The sequence below is a fragment of the Populus euphratica genome, unplaced genomic scaffold (genome assembly GCF_000495115.2).
Source record: "Populus euphratica unplaced genomic scaffold, PopEup_1.0 scaffold3.1, whole genome shotgun sequence".
Lineage (NCBI taxonomy): Eukaryota > Viridiplantae > Streptophyta > Magnoliopsida > Malpighiales > Salicaceae > Populus > Populus euphratica.
In genome coordinates, this window is record NW_011499847.1 from 5,904,856 (window position 1) to 5,923,108 (window position 18,253).

Consider the following 18,253-nt stretch of genomic DNA (forward strand, 5'->3'; position numbering starts at 1 on the left):
TTTTTCTTGTCAAATTCTTTATTATTATTATTGTATTTTTTTTCCTTGCAAGAATTTTCTAAATTTATTTTTTTATTATTCAATCCTTTAAATTTAATTAATTGACTGTTTAGCTTTTTAGTTGAACATGAGTCTTGAATTTAATAGATCATGAGTTTAAAAAATTAACCTTAGTTTACAGAGTTAACAGGAGTTTCCTTCTTTTTCTTTTTTTCCCATCCTCTAGCATTTTATTATTTTTTCTTTACGTTCTATAATATTTTTTAATCATTTTGAAAATAACATGATTTGCCTCAATTTTTTTTTTGTCTTTATTAAATTTATCTTTTCTAAAAAAATATTATTTTAAAATTAAATTAAATTAATTGATTTCACCATCTAATATTTATTTTTTAATATGTTAACTGTTAAGCTTTTGGGTTAAGCCAGAGTTGAGAATTTAATAGACTGTAGGTTTAAGAGTTTAATCCAGCTTTGCAAGGTTCATTGAGACTTACCTGTTTTTACTTATTTTTTTAAGTTATTGTTTTCGATTACATCCTCCAACATTCTCTTCACTCACTTTCTATTTGATTTATCTTTATTTTTCAAATAATAAAGGTTGCCTCGAGTTTTTTTAGATCATTGTTAAATTTAGCTTCTTTAAAATATTTTTTTTTTAATTAAATTAAATTTATTAATTTCATCATTCAACAATTAATTTGATGGGTCTTGAGATTCTTAGTTTAGTCCATGTTAATGATTTAATGGATTGTAGACTTAAAAGACAAGCTCATGTTTACAAAGTTCACCCAAGTTTACTTGAATTTTTTCAATTCTTCCTTTTTTCTTTTTTCCATCTACCAATATTTTGTTATTTTTGTTTATTCACTTTTCATAGGATTTTTTAGCGGCTTTGCAATCAACAAAGGTTAACTTGATTTTTTTTCTCAACCTTCGTTAAATCTAGCTTTTTTAAAAGGAAATTTATTTTTTAATTAAATTAAATTAATTGCATAAGAGTAAGCATAAAATACCCATTTCATAATTTTTTATTTTTGTTTGCTCATTGCTTAGACAACACGTGTAACCTATTTCAGTTACCAAAATCTTATATTTTTCTTACTCCTTTCAAAACATTGTTATTGCATGAACACTCTTTTTTATGTTGGCACAAAATTATGTTACAAGCCACTTATCTAATACAATTTATTAAGTAGTATTTGATTATTGTTTAAAAAAAGAAGAGACAACGACAATGAAAATAAAAATATATTTGGTTTAAGAAACAGTTATATAAAAATAAACATGTCTTTTAATCAATTTTAGAGTGAATTTATGTATTTCAAAAACATGAGGTACAAAGGGGACAAGTCTTTTAAAAAAAATATTTATTTATTTATTATCCTTAAAATATATTTGTAAAAAATTTCAATTTTAAAATTGTCCAACTAAGACACGTAAGAATAAAACATGTTATTATTGTAGTTCTATAACCCAACTTGAAAGGTCGATTTGAGACAAAGTCACTATTTAAGGTCTAGGTTATAAGTTGGGTTGACCTGAGTCAACGTAAAAATAAAAATTATATTGTTATAATTTTAAACCTGATTCGGAGGTTGATCCAGAATAAAAGTCAAGTAATTAGTAGAGTTAATCGTTGACTTTAGTTAATATAATGATAAAAATAGTTATTTTTATAGTTTTAAAACCTGACATTGAGTCAACTTGGAGCAAGATAAAAATAATTATTTTTATAGTTTTAAAACCTGACATGAAGTCAACTTGGAGCAAAACCTAGGTCATATGTTATGATAGTCAACATAAAATAAAAATAATTATTGTTAAAATTTAAAAACTTAATTCAAGAGTTAATCAGAGATAAAGCCTAAATCACAAATCAGGAGGTCAAGTTAGGTAAATACAAGAATAAAAATTACTACCATTAGGTCTTAAAATCTAATTCAATGGTCGACTAGAGCATGGTTTAAGTCACGCACACAAAAAAAAGTTAATGAGGGTTGACCCGAGTCAATATAATAAATAAAAATAAATATTATCTTAGTTTTAAAATCTGACTCGAGAATCGATATAAGATAAGGTTTAGGTTACTGTTCAATAAGGTTAACATATCTAACCTAATTTTTCATAAAAAAAATCAAAATAAATTTGATCTGACCATTTTGTTTCCAAAAAAATAAATGGGTTTTTTACCCTTGTTTTATTCTAGATTGACTTGGATTTTTTACTAGATTATATCAAGTCAATCATTCTTTAATTTTTTCTTATACTCGAATCAATCCAGGCCCAGATCAACTAATCAAGTTAGTCATGATTTTATAATTAAAATTATTATAATATCATTAATTTTAATATTTAAAATGAACTAAAATAAAAGGAAAATATCTAATATTATAACATTATAATATTTGAGTTTGAAAACAATATCTTAAGAGTAAAATAGATTTTTTAATATATTTTTATGTCCTTTTTCACCATAATCAAACAAAATACATAAACAATCACTTTTTTTAAAAACAAAATACATAAACAATCACTTTTTTTTTTTAACTTTATTATCAAACATAATTTTTATTTTATTTTATTTTTTATCCTATCTCCTCTATCTTTAATATATTCATTTTTTTTCCCAAGACAATAACCAAACACAAGTTAAAAATCCTTTCTAACTGTTTTGAATTTTATTTTTTTTATTTCCAATCCTTATGTTATTTTCAAAGAAAATTAATGTGTTTTTAACATTGTATTATTGTAACAGAGCATGTTTTTTTAAAAGTGTTTTGAATTAAAAATATATTAAAATAATATTTTTTATTTTTAATATTAAACCATCAAATCTATAAAAAAAATACTTAAAAAATCATTAATGTGATATTTTATAAACAAAAAAATATTTTTAAAAACAGAAATGATTACATTGTCAGACGAATATTTAGGGATAAAACCAAATTCCTCACGGTTGGAAGCCTAGATGGCCCATCCATGCTTTAATATTAATACATTTTTTTTTTTTGTATTTTTTTCGCTTGAAGGCAACCTATCCCCCACCAAGCCTCCAAGAGTCGTCTGTCCGGGATTTCTGGAGAGCTATCTTTCCTCGATCGAGGCAGTTGATTTGTTTCTTTGTCTCTGATGGAGGAAGGGTGGTCTTTATAACTGATATTTTTTTTTTCAAGTCAGTAATCTGTTTTGGTGAATTAAAATTCAAGTGAAAATATATATATATATATATACATAATATTTTAAATTTTTTTATAATTTTGAGAAAGTATTTTCTGCTAAAAATAAAAAAATACTTTTCTAAAATAAAATTAATTTTTTTAACTGAAAAATATTTTTTATTAACTAATTTTTTAGTAACAAAAAAACATATAAAAATTTAAAAAATTATTTTTTACAAAATAAAGGAGCGGAGCAATAGAAACGAAGAATCTAGCACGAAAAAACAAGAATTAAGACTATAATAAGCAATTTCTCTCTCCGGCCATTGACTTATATAAGCCTGTCTGGAAAACCAATCAACTAGCTGATCCCAGGCACGTGGCATCAATCTACTTAAATGAATGTAAGCCATTTTCTCCTTTGTACAGGAAGATGATCATGAACCTGCTGGAGGGAATTATTTTTATTTTATAGCTAAGGAGATGAAATTTATTTTGAAATCTTATACATTTAAATCTTAAAACTAATAATTTGAATAGACCATATCAATATAATATAAAAAGAGTGACTTTAATGTTGTCTGAAAAGGAAGTTTAGCCTCCAACTATCAATTAACGGGAAAGCTAGTTTTTTTTTTTAAAAAAATCTCTAAACATCCAATAAAAAAAACCCATGTATCACTAGAAAACACAATATTGCGACAAATGTCTTTCAATTTAGGATCTGGCTTGATCAAACACATGAAGCATAAATTTTAGCAACACTCTGACAATGTTACACCAAATTCCAGGTAGAGATCCAATCCAACTTCCAAGTGTCCTGACATTATCTGGAAAAAAGTGAGAAATGGAGTGGTTGAGCATGCAGAGATGACCCAGTTCAACTTGGAATTTGACAAATGTGAGCAGCACAAGAAAAAAGAAGTATTCCATTCCCTGCTGGTTAAAGAGCTTGTGCAAAGTGGCTTGAACTTACACGGATACGTCCATAATGCCCCTAACGACAGCTCCTTTCCCTTTCCAAACCCTGTTGATCGGGACCAACATGACAGTGGGTGCGCTTTTGAGAAAAGCAGCCATTAGCCACACAAGGCAGTGAAATTTCTGGCCCCCTTTCTTTCTTCTGGCTCCATATTGGTCCTACCTTGGTGGGAGATGATGTGCTTATCAGCACGAACCCAACAACCACGTAAAACACTCAAAAAGACCAAGTCATGCAAATCAGGAGACAGAGGAAGGCACCTTTTAATTCATTACATCGTTTGGAAGTATAATTATAGTTATTTTTTAAAATATTTTTTATTTTTTAAAATTATTTTTAAGATTATCACATCAAAATAATTAAAAATATATAAAAAATTAATTTGTAATAAAAGCTTAAATTTAAAAAAAATAAAATTTGCATTGTCTGGACAAAGTAGACGTGTGGGATACAAAGAATCTTGAAAGCTGTTATAAGCTTATTAGCTGTTAGTTATTATTATCCTAGTTAGCTATTAATTTCCTAGTCAAATTAGTACTTGCTGTTATAAGTTTATTAGCTGTTAGTTATTTTATTCTAGTTGGCTGGTAGTTTCCTAGTCAAATTAGTATCTGGTCTTAATTACTTATTAGATTGTAATTCCTTAGCTGGAGGGTATTTAAGAGGAGAACAGGACAAACGATAGGCAGTTACCTATTGTTCTTCTTAGATTCAACGCGAGGTTGAACCAGAGAGCATTTACACCACCAAGCCCTGGCCTCATTCATTGCTCCATATAGTGCCCTGCCGAACCCCAAATCGATGGCTGAAGTTCATATACGAACTCAAACTTAAAACCACCTCTTAAGAGTTCAGGTGTCAACGTATAATATAACATCAATTTCAGAGAGAACAACCCCTACTACTCCTCCGGGTTGAGATGCACAATATTTTTAACTTTAGACTTTCTGCTTTTATTGCTCAATTGGTCAGATATAGATACAGTGACTTTCTTCTGTAAATGATAAGGACTCCTTCAAAATTATTGAATGTGCATGCCTATCTGGTCTAGAGAAGCAGGCACGCGCATGATGTAAAATCTTTTCAAGGAACCGTGTGGTATAGGCTCTCATTGATTAGGTTCATCTTTTTGGCCAACTGGAACTATGACCCATAACAAGGATTAGTTTACTTCTCAGAGGATTTCCTTTGGTGAAGTTAAACCATTTCTAACATTGAATCATGTGCTGACTACTAATGGCATGATCGTGAGAGGATCAGAACATCATCAGGTTCAAGCAACGTGCCTTGCTGGAAAAATATAAAAAACAGCCAAGTATGGGCTTAAATAACCAACTTTATGTGAAGAAAAAAAAAAGGAAGGAGGAAATTCTAGCATTAATAGGTGGATGTGATACAGTAGAATTTTGATGCTAGAATTTCCATTTTCTCTTCTTGCTTGAAGTTGGTGTGATTTTTTCAAGAAATTAAAGTCACAAGTAGGACCTCTTCGGTGAATTAACAATATAACCTATTTTAACATGAACGAACTCTGTAAGCAAGCCCTACCTTAATGGCTAATGTATATAATCGTAGCAGAAATGGTGAGGACAGCAAGGAAGCGAAGACGGTTCCTTGGTTTAAAACATACTGCTGCATCAAGAAAGACTTGCGTGTGAATGAAATGAATGGTTTTTTCCGTTAGAATTAGAAAAAATATATGGACTTTGGACGCTAGAGGATTAATTAAGTTTCAATTTGAGGTTTCTGGATGGCCTTTACAGTTTTGGGACACTCAAAGCCCAGAAAGATCATGAAGACATGCTGGGCCTCGACGTTCATGCTCCCATGAATCAAAGCATCAGTCACTAGGTTTCAAGATGATGTTAGTGTGAGTTTTGAGTCGTGTTTTTCGGAAAAGGTCCACCACGTATTTCGTTTCCTAATGATAATGCATAGATTTTTTGCTGCCTGCTGAGGACGCAAAATTGTTTCGCAAACACACCTTTTCTATTCTTTGTGGCACCATGGTGCATAAAAATTGAAAACACAGCACCCTCCAAATTCACAAAGGAATCCTGAAAGGTGCTAATCACATGCATTACACCAACATGGCCGAAATAGCTTGATTTCTAGGCTCCATGATTAGCCTTTATCATAAGCAATCACTTTAATTACAGGTAAACTAATTATTATTTTTTGGTTATATAAGAATTGGATTCGAGTCTATTATATGTGATTTAATTTAATTATTATATCGTAATTTGATATTTCTATCCACACATGGCTAGACCGCAAACCTTCTATACACAGCCAGCAGTCCACCGCCGTTTCCGACTCCACTTTTACTAGACATATTGGAAGAGGAAGTCCACCGCCGTTTCCGACTCCACTTTTGGGCTCTTACTAGACATATTGGAAGAGAAGAGATGCATGCACCGATTCCCAAATTAGGAACCGTAACACCACGTTCCAAGAACATGTATAGGACGATATCTTTCTCTCTCTTTTTTTAATAAAAAGGAAAAGAAAAACACTTAATTCCTTGTCTACTCTGGATTCCCTTCTTAGATTGGATTCCGCGTTTTGGACCAGCTTTCTATATAAAATATACTCCAATCACTCTCTTATTGAACATCACTGTTTTTTTTCCCGTCTACTTTCTTGCTTTGTGGTGCTCTTCTTTTTGCAATCGCAGAAGCTGAGGTTCTTAACAGGGTGAGCAACTGGGGCTATTAGTCTACATTCGATGGCTCTTATGACCCTAGACGTTTCAATGGAAAGCTTGACAAAGCGGAACTACAATTTGCAAAGTCAGAGACAAGAACACAGCAGCTAGCAATGAAGCGTGCAAGTGCTACAAATCGTGATTTTCACACTGTTTTGGCTGAGGTTGAGCTTCAGGTTAGGGTTCAGCTTGCGGGGATTTTGGCGAAAACTATTGATCCGGTGCCCGGTCGATTGAAGAATTTGGTGATCGATGGAGGAGGGGTTTGTCAAGAAGAGCTGGAGATTGGAGAGGAAGCTAGGGTCATGGAATGCATGCATAAATTTCATTGTTCTTGCATTTACAAGTGCTTGAGAAGGAAGACAACTTGTCCTTTGTGCAGATACCAGATGGAAATACGATGTATAGAGCTTTCAGAATATTTTTTTTATTTGAGTGATCTTTCAAATGATTTTTTCATTAGTTTGCATAATATATTCGTGATCCATGATATTCTTAACTCTCCTTTTTCTCTGATATTTGAATCCTCTCCTAAAATAACAAAGAAAGAACCGGAGAGCAAAATATTAATATGAACCGTACCCAGCAACCTGAAGGTGACATCTAGCTAGCGAATTCCCTTCCCGCCTTCTCTGTTATGTGAATTTTGTCTTTCAAGTTTTGGAGAAAAAAAGATATTAATGAGGTTTCACATTTCATTAGGGGGAAAAGAAGGTCATGTCATGTCATGCATGATTGATAGAAACTAGAAAACAGCTTTATAGCAGTCTTGCTATCATTTGCCTTTACAAAAAGCACCACGGGCATGCTGTGCTGTCGCATGATGTCATCGACATTGTCTGGACAGCCATTGCTAAAGGGACCCTGCCTAATCTGATTGACAATCAGAGATCAAGAATATCTCCAGAAAGAATTTTAACATCGAGGACAAAATTTGTACAAGCTACAAAGTACACACTTGACGACATCAAGGGCAAAAGCAATTGGCTGCCACGATGAACTAAACTTCTTTCCACGTAGCAAAGGAGCATCACTAACAAAAGAAATACATTCTCTCAAACTGTACAGCCTTGTACAATCTTCATCAGGTGAATCGGTAATCGCTCTCTTTTTGAGAGGTGATCTCACGAACCACTATACCATCTCAATCCATTAATTGCAAGTTCCTCATTCTGCCGATAAAACTGGTTTCTGGAGTTTCATCCTCGCTGAAACTAGATGGCCTCTCCATGGCAGACATGCAGCAGACACAAAACATGAAGAATGTCAACAGAATTTTTAGCATTAATTGAAAATTTGAAGACAAGATTCAAAAAAGGGAAATAACACCATGTTGGCAGTGCAGGAAGCACAAAAATATTTTGACAATTAATCATCTAAATGAAACAGAGCTACATGTTTATAGGGTTTGGAACACAAATATCTAAGAAAACTGAAAACAATGTCAATGAACAAGTCAGCATCCCGACCAAACATGGGCATACGGCATCCTCCTTTACAAGCTTGGACACTAGCATTTCCTGAACTTTGAACTTCACACCGAACATAACATAGCCTTGATGTGACAGTAGAACAGTGTGAAGTCTCACGATCAGAGGGTTAACATTCTGCATCTTACAAGAGGCGGCTTATATCTTATTTAACAATCAGCCAAGTTATTCGTGAAAACAAGCTTAAGCAATGTTTTTCACAAAAAAATTATTCAAACAGGTATTCATGACAAGTCTGTGAGCATCGATTTGTTTCAGATACATACAACCTCCCAATGTCTATTGGCACATCCAATGCTCCTACAACTTCAGTGAAAGCAATGCCCGTGGCCATGTTCTCTGGATTCTAATGCACTTCTATATGCTTGACAGATAATTGGTACTATTGATGCATAATTAAAAAGCAATCTGCCTGACACTTCTCCCTCCTCTCTTTTCACCCAACTCTTCAGAAAAAAGGCTTTGCGGGGCCATGGACCCTGAAATAGTTTTAAATAGCGGTTGCAAGTTTCCTACCTGCGCTATCTATCATGACAACTAGAGGTACTCATGCCAGTTCACTTAAAAGGAGAAACAAAAAAAAATTACTAACCACCACAACTGTGTCAGTGATGTAAAACTACACTAACCATCTACACAATTATTTCTTTCAATCGAAATAAAACAACTTACTTTGGAAATTAAAAATTTGCTAAGCGAAATGCATCATCAGACATGGATAATGTCTTATAATTCTCTTTTGTGGAAATTTCAGATTCATTAAAGATTTTAAGCCCATCAAATTTGAAAAAACATGCACAACATATACACACAACACGCTACACTGAGAACATAAATAAGAGTGCACAAAAAAAAAAAAGAGAACATAAAATTATTGTTGCATATAGAAATGTTTACCAACCATTTAGTCAGATTTGTCCTTCGACGTATTTCAGAAAACGATGCTTTTGCCACATGTTCTTGCTGTGGAAAGTCAACTCTGAATCTTTTTGCAACCTTCAATATTAAGCCAAAAAGGAGGAGGTATCAAAATCAATGTACAAATAAAAAAGAGTAATGTGTGATTTAGATTTATATTGAAGAATGTGCATGCAACATATGCAGGATTCATTCAAAATATTCCCATAAGTGATCGACATCATAAACTCACAGTTGTTTCATCTGTTGGATGCCTCTTCACTCTAACTGGGTCGTGAGAGCCTTTCATTCTTTTCATTTCTCCATGAAGTTTGTCCTCCTACACATACCCAATGTACAACTTGATATTAAGCTAAATATGTTAGCATGGATCTGTTCTACAATACCACAAGCAGAAAGATGTAAAGTAATAAGAGAACCTTTTCCATGATCGTACACTGTGCTCTCTCCTCTGTATCAAGAGATTTTCCAGATCCACGCATCGAGTGTGGATGCTTAGATGTGTAACTATTCCTTTGAACCATCTTAGGATTGTCATTATCACAGTCATGCAACCAAGCTTCTGTCTTTTCACTATTAACTCTCCTACCACTGGGACCAAGATGGGTTGAAAGAGAATCCGATCTTCTCCCCTCAAAACCATGCTTAGAGCTCATCCTATAATGTCTTTTGTTTACATAGGCTGATGTTTCACCAGCAAGATCAGGCATATCCATGGCAGAGTTCCCACCAGCATTAGAATTGGAACCATTATAGGTAGGCTTCTGTTCTAGAAGTTGATGAGATTTTCTATCATGAGAATCAGAGGGCTCGGGATTACAATTTGCTCCCTCTGTATATGAATCATGAGAACTCATCTTGGTGCTATATACTTCATATCTCTGCAAGGGAATCAAACAAGTATAATAAGAGATCATGTATCAAAGAGGTAAGAAAAATTCTACAAAAATGGCATTCCATTTCAGATGCAATTCAAGCAATATGTGATTCCATGAAAGCACTGATGGAGGTGTGACTATGAGTTCTCATCAGAGCTTCAGAAAAACTATTATAACTTCACCACTGCGAGCATACACGGGGACTATAGGGACTCATTTGAAGTACAAGATATGGAAGATGGTGGAATGGAGTCTGCAGAATCATATAAAAAAATACCTTGTTCCATAACATTTTAAAGTCTAACTGAACCTTTCTTTGGAGCATACCAAAATGAGGAAGGAAACATGTTGTGAGCATAATTGCTGGTGGTGCTGGTGCATGATTGGTGGTATATTGGCAATAAAAGTAAAGTGAAAGTCACAGTGGTGATAAACATGGGATGGCAGACATCATTGGAAGTGATGGAGAGGCGGAGGATATAAAGGTTTCCAGCATGGATCAGCAGAACTTGAGCCTCAAACTAATTTATACCAACCATCATACTATAATTGTCATAGTCCTCCAATTCCAGAATCAAATTCAGCATAAAATTACAAATGACAACTATTCCAGATTTCAATATGTAAAACTAGTTGCAGCCTAATTAGCTTTTATCTGTCAAAAGTGACTGCCAACCATTTTGTTTGCACCATATAACTCAACTCAACTAATTCTCCATGCTATCAATCCCACTACATTGGACAAAGCAACTGGTAAAAAAAATCTAACCCTCATTTCCGTAATGATTAATGTGCTAAATAAGTGTGCATAACATAATAACAATATGCTGCTAGACTCTAAGGCCAACAAAATGTATTGGAAGATCTACTCACAGCGCCAAGACTGGATTGCTTTCGAACCCCAGAAACATCAGGAGAACAAATCTGAGCAAGATCTCCCACATAGATTGGTCCTGGAAAAATGGTTGGCAAGAAACAGCATACAAAAGTGAACAAGATTCAAGTGTACATAGTTATAACTAAGAAAAAGGAGTACTGTTATCAAATTATACTTTAAGTATATGCCAACAATGTGAGTGAAGTGAGGACTCAAAGCTTCCTTTAGCAGTTGCAGAAAGTGGGTATCAAGAGGAAACCAAAAGATAAACTACAGCACCCAGCATCAAACGTAAATGTCATGGCAAGCCATTTCCACTGAAGAATGTATAATGTATATTGCAAGTCTAAGTAGGTACAGAAACAAATGGACTATTAGCATGCATCAGAAATTTACATTTAATGCAAATGCGACTGAAATAAGTAATGCTGTATTTAAAAAAGTAAGAGTTATCTTATCTGCAACTGAACCCATCAAATCATACAAATGGAATCAAAAGAATTCCCATTTTCTCATCACAACACCTTCCTCTAAGTAAGACACTGAGAATCAGAGAAAACTTGAAAAGAACATAAACTAGAAAAGCAAAATTTATTTGACATCTCCTTCTGCCTGCAGAAATTGCATGGAATGGAAGGAGGTTATTAGAACTTACCATTGACTGGATCTCTAATTGGGGATGCAAAAGCACCAGGAGGAAGTGGCTGGAATTCAACACCTAGTGGTGGACCATCCTCCTTATAACGCCTGCCCAATTGCATCTTGACAGCAGTAATAGCAGCATTCTCAATTTCACCCTTCACTTTCAAATATCCAGATGGTTTATACCCAAAACTATCAGTACCCTTAGGAATTAATGACATGGCAGCTCCATTCTGAGCTAGGTACTTTGGGGTCTCTGTGTCATAAGGATCCTCTCTTTGACAAACAAACTTATCTTGCAACGATGAGCTACTTCCTGAAGATATATTATCAATGCCAGTAACATTCCCTGTATAGCGAGTCGTTCGTTCATAGGTTAGATCAGCAGGATGAAAATCTCGACCATAAAGTCTCTGGCTTTCAACTTCCCTTGGATCAAGATTCCTATAATCACCTTGTTTGGTACTGCCACATGAATCTTGCCTCAACCCACTCCCTCGATCCTGAATAATACCGCTAGATCGATCTTGGCGTCCATTAGTGCATACTTCATCTCTCAATCTTTTGTCTTTTAGCCTTCTGTGGCAAAACCAGCTAGATATTTGCTTTTCTGTCAACCCTATTTGGTCTGCAAGTTCTGATTTCATTTCCTCGGTGGGATATTTGTGCTCTGTGAAAAAGCAAAAAAATCACTTCAAGAACATAATGGCTAACATCAGTGGGTTAAATAAATTTTGTGAGAGAAGCAATAGTACCATTATAAAAGTTCTCCAAAGCAACAACCTGGGCTGGTGTCTTGACTGTCCTTTTCAAATTCTTCTCTGGAGAAACTCTATTCTCTCCAAAATGCACTTCACTTGATTCTGAACATTGATTGTTTTTTTTACAAGACAAAATAAAAAATGAACATATACAAGTAAAGAGCAAAGACACCAAATGGCACGTATAAGTTTCCCTATAGCTGCTAGGGTTGTACTAGAAAATCAAGCCATTGAGTTGAAACAGTGATGTACGGATAGGGATATATCAGGTAAAAAAGAAAAATAAAGAAGCTGTAGAAATCATGCTATGGTGTATGAACTGAGGAAGGGACAACACCTATTTAACACAGGAAAACCGAGTTAGTTACTCAAGTAAGCTGTAGAAATCTACATTCGCAATATTTCATCAGAAAGGATATTAAACGCACAATTTTGTGGAGAAGGTCATATAAATGGGGTTAATCATGGTGAATGATGAATCCCAGTTTGACTAGAGTAGATTTGGCCAAGCAAAGGAAGTAGGTCGTGGCTTTAACTAACAAAGCAAACATAAAATGCCAATATTTTCTCATGAACTATTCAGAGTACTTTGAAGGGTATTTACAATGCTTTTGTTTGTTCAGGGAAAGCAAGCACCTGATTTCATAGATGTAAGCCATAGCAAGATAGCCAAAACCGGGTTTACTTTCAGAACAATTGTGATTCAAGATAACTCTCACGTTACATTCGGAACAATCATAATTCACACTCATATTCTGTGTTCACAGAGTAACCCAGTTGGATTCTCTATAAATTTTTCCAATTCCACATAATTATTCAAGGAATTCTCAATCAGCAAACCGAGGTTAATCTTTCACAATATCTTTGAAGAGCCATACGTTCCATCCAAAACCCCAGAAGCATTCGGAACACGAAACACACATTATTACAAGCATCCAACCTTAAGATTCCCAAGAATTTCTTTTACTGGAATGACAAAATTCAGATGTGTGATAATTAACAATGAAAAACTTCTTGCTTCCCCGGAAAAAATTGCCGACATGTTTTGTTTGCGAGCCAAAATAGGAACATAAATGGAAAGGAAAAGTTCAACTACATATAGCCAAAGTTTCCATCATCCGGGACACAATCAAAATCCCATTTCACACACAATTCCAGTTTCCTCAAAAACCAAAAACATGCTTAGAGGAAATTCTAACAGTTAGTTTGTCTTGCTGATCCCAACGTAACCCTTGTTGTCCGTGCAAGAAAAATTCTAATAACCCACAAAAAAGAAAAAACAATATTCAACAAGTGCATGAAATGATCATACGATTGGGGAAACTAGAGTGAGATAGAGGTACATATTAGTTTTACCTTCCATGGTTGTTGAATTTCAGGGGATTCTCTCTTCCTGTGGCTTTGATTGACTCAAAAAGAGAACCCCATTAGACCAATAAAGTTAGAAAACACAAACTAAATGAGAAAATGCAAAATGGGTAAGGTTCGATTGGGTGGAGCTCCAATCTCTTCTTTGATAATTTTTGACAGAGAGAGAAGGGTGGCTTTGGTAGGAGATGGAAAGGCAGACTTACAGAAAGAGGGAATTGAATTCACTGACTCTTTCCCTCTAATTTATTGTTGTTCTCTGTAGTCGCGTTTGATTAAATTCTCTGTTCAAAATTAAATTAAACAAATTTGTTTTTTCACATATTTTTTTGTTCGATTCAATTATTGTCGTGTTTATACTTTATCTTCCTTTTCCCTGTCTCTTTTTTCTCCCAGTCTTTAAAATCCAACCTTCGTGAAGCAAAGTAAAATAAAATAAAAACACGCTAATCTCCTGTCCTGTCCTGTCCTGTCTGCACTGCCTATTTTCTTCTGTTACGTACCAGGCGTGCTTTAATCGTAGGTCGGATAGAGAGGGTTAATAGGTTTTTTCTTTTTAGTGTTTTAAAAAGGATATAATTGTTTTTATGTTGTTATTTATTTAAATTTAATTTTTTATATATTTTTAAATTATTTTAATATAATGATATTAAGAAAAAAATTTAAATTTTTTTTTATTATATTTTCAAGAAAAAAATATTTTATAAACCGCTGTTATTTCAAATGTTTTGAAGTATATTCATAACTGTTTTTTAAAAAAAATCTCTGTCTAGAATTAATTTTTTATTATTAAATTATTATAAAAATAATATATATATATATGTATTAATTTAATATAATTTTTAAATAAAAAATATTTAAAAAATACCTATTAATATACTCTTAAACACCTTTTAAAATTAATGGGTGATGATAAATTGATGAGGTAGCTAATTTTAAATTTCTTTTGAATTGTGAAAATAGAGAAATAGGATTCCAGTCCTCTTGCATTTGCCGGTTAAACATGGAAATGCTGAATAATTACAAATAAAATTAAAAGACTTCAGTCTCGTAGATTGTGCACAGTATAATTCATTGTAAAATAATTGATGCTTTCCATAAAAAACCAAATAAGTGAACGAACACTCGGAGATAATTTTATATTTTCATGTCTTTATTTTACAATATAATTACTCATGTATCTTTGAAAAAAAAAAACACAATTAATATCTGAAGAATTTTTTGAAATTTCACATTTTTGTAGAGTATGATTACCCCGGTAATCTTTGGGGTAACTTTTCTTACCTAAAATAAAAGAGTATTTTCAATTTTTTAACATTTTTTTTTTTACAATTATCGTGTAGTGTTAAATATATTATATTATTTTATAGATAAAAAAATAGCATGTGTATCATCTCCAAATAACTATTGATTGTTGGTGTTTTTTATAAAAGACATCTAAAGCAATGTGCTACCCTTTATATTATAGAATAACACATATTAATTATAAAAATACGACAAAGCTTTAATGATAACGTCTTTTTTTTCTTCTTTTTACCTTAAAATGTGTGCTTATCTTGAAAAATTGTAAAGTGATCATCAATTTTATAATTTTATTAAAATTAATTTTATTGTTTTGAAATTTCATTCTTTAATATTTAGTTTTTTATATTTTTTCTTATCAAATTTAATTTTTATTCTTTTTATTTTTATTTTTTTTATTTTATCTCTAATCATTTGATTATATTTTTTATTGAATTTAATTTTCATACTCATTCTTATTATTGCAATTCCTTTCATTTTTTATTTTTCTTATTAATTAATTATTTTTTGGCAATTTAATCTCATTGTTTAATATCATTGAATTTTCATATCATATTTGATCTTTATTTTTTTATTATACTTTTAAAACTCAGCTCGGGAGTTGACCCCTACCATATCTCGGGTCATGGATTGGGTCAAATGACCGGAGTTACCAAGATCAAACATATATTTTTTATCATGCATGAAGTAAAAATAACATTGTTTTAATAAAAAAAATTATAAAATAAAAAATTAACGAGTGTTAACATGATTTCCCCCTAACTTATCGCTTTATTTTTTATTAAATTAAAAGGTAAAAATGATATTATTTAAAAAAAAATCAATTATAATTCCTTTTTTTTTATTCGTCTTTATTTGTTTTGGTTTTTTTTTTAGATTTTTTTTTAATTTCATATATTTCCATTTGATTTTCTTTTGTTTACACGTCAAATACAATACCTTTTCTTTTAATTGTTTTTTTTAATCATTTTCTTGATTTTTTTTCTTTCAATTTTGTCTCTCAATATTCTATTTCATCTTTTTTTTCAAGATTTAGTCCTTTTTTTTTTGCTTTTTTTAATCATTTTCTTATTTTGTTTCTTTCAATCTTGTCCCTTTGCATTGTATTTCACTTGTTTTTTAATTCAATTTTGGTTATTATTTTTTAATTGTTATTTTATTTTATTTTAGTGAAGTCACTCATTATTTTCTTTAACTAGTTTTTATATTAATTAAAATACTCATTGTTTTGACTATTATTTGTTTTCTTTTTAATTTACCAATGATTAAGAAATTTCTTCTAGATATTTTTTTGGTATTTTGTATGGTCATCTTGGTCTCATTAATGGAGTTTACGGTTTAAAAAATTAGCTCGATTTAACTTTATTTTTTTATTTTATCTTTCAATATTAAGTTACTGGCCTTAAACTTTTTTTATTTTTTCCCTTTCCTTCATCCGGACTATCCTAAATCGTTAACCAGTCAAGTTAACCCGAATCCACTCAGGTTATTATTAAGAACCATATGATTATTTTGTTTTATTATTTATTAAGAATACAATAATTTCTTCAATTTTCTTTGTTTTAACATGTATGAAGTCTCTTTTAGGTTAAATTAATATTTTTGGAGTAATTCATTACATTATATAATATAAATAAAAACCTAGCTTTTTTTCTTTATTTTTTTAGGATTATTTAATAATTATCATTATTTAAATATTTTTTTATTAAAAAAATTAACCTGGCTTGCAGTCTTACACGTTAAAAAAAAAATATCTATATAATAAGTTAAATATTTTTCTGGACTTGATATAATATATCAATAATTAGTACTTTGCGTAGTTGCCTTGCTTGTTGATGAGGCATTTTTAAGTGAACATCTATCATACAACAGTTTGCAAGATAATTCTACAAAAAAAAAAACGAATTAAAGCCAAAAAGAACTGGAAAGATGAACTGGTATTTGAATTGTGAAGATGAAGGGAGTGCTTCTTTTCGTAGCTTATCTTTTTTTTTTGTGTTAAGTAGTTTTTAAATAATATTTTATCTAAAAAATTATTAAATTAATTATTAAGTATTTTTTATTAATTTTAATATGCTGATATCACAAAAAATAAAAGAATAAAAAACAATCAATTGAAATACAATTTTATAAAAGCATCATACATGTATTACCATGAAGTAAAGGTGAATCATCCCTTCACTTGCTACATCCGATAAGACTATATTGGGGAATAAGACAAAAGTTATTTTTAAAAATATTTTTTATTTAAAAATATATTAAAATAATAAATTTTTAATTTTTAAAATTTATTTTTAATATAAATATATTAAAAAGGTATAAAAACATTAATTTAAAACTTTAAAAAAATCAAAAGCATAACTAGACCTAAATCAAACATTTCTTTCATCCCTCTAAATTAATCCATCTTCTTTCAAGTCCTTCCATGGAGTTAAATTTTTAAACAACCTTGTCTTCTTAAGGAGTCAAGATGTCTGTTGTCCATGTAGGATTCTGGATATTTGAAGTTTCTTTTAGATTATTAATTGTGTGATTAATTGAGTCATTACACGTGGTTGATCTTGGAAAGAACGAATATATATATATGATTATATTGAATGACGAGTATAGACTTGCTTGCGGGACAAGAGAACTAAAAAAAATCAAGTCGTCATTACTGAATTAAGTTTATATGTGATAATAAGTTTTTATTATCATTACAAACAAATAGATATTTCTTAATTCAAGAAAGATAATAATTTTCCAAAATCTTTTGTTTTCCCTTACCGATATAATCAAGTCATCCCCTGTAATAAAACAAAACCTCTTCCATTAATTCTAGATTAAATTGTTCGTAATAAATAATAATGAGAGTGTAATTCAATTAGTTAGATTTTTATATTTGATTTTTTAAAATTACTAGGTTAAATTTTATAAATTTTAAAATTATTAAAAATTTATATAATTATTAATTTAGGGTAAATAAATTTTTTAATTATTAAAAAGCTAATAAATATTTTTTTTCTCATTCCAAAAAGACAATGCATTTGAAAAACAAATTTTGGGTTCCTAGTTAAATGATGCCCTCCAAAAATAAATAAAAAACTCTTGCTCCCATGCTCTTCCTCGTAAATCTCTCCACATATGTTGCATGGGAAATTCTCATGCTGATTTTTTTCATGATTGTA

General features: G+C 31.2%; 1 protein-coding gene across 1 annotated transcript; it reads right to left on the minus strand.

The window, feature by feature from the left end:
- Positions 1–7,552: 7,552 nt before the first annotated feature.
- On the minus strand, positions 7,553–14,194 carry LOC105110671 (uncharacterized). The gene is made up of 8 exons (XM_011005774.1): positions 13,773–14,194; positions 12,411–12,518; positions 11,669–12,325; positions 11,010–11,089; positions 9,678–10,139; positions 9,491–9,577; positions 9,242–9,336; positions 7,553–8,064 (listed from the first exon to the last, which is right to left on the minus strand). Exons 1-8 carry the CDS (start codon positions 13,777–13,779, stop codon positions 7,995–7,997), a joined length of 1,566 nt encoding a protein of 521 aa, XP_011004076.1. The 5' UTR covers positions 13,780–14,194; the 3' UTR covers positions 7,553–7,994.
- Between the last annotated feature and the right edge of the window lie 4,059 nt (positions 14,195–18,253).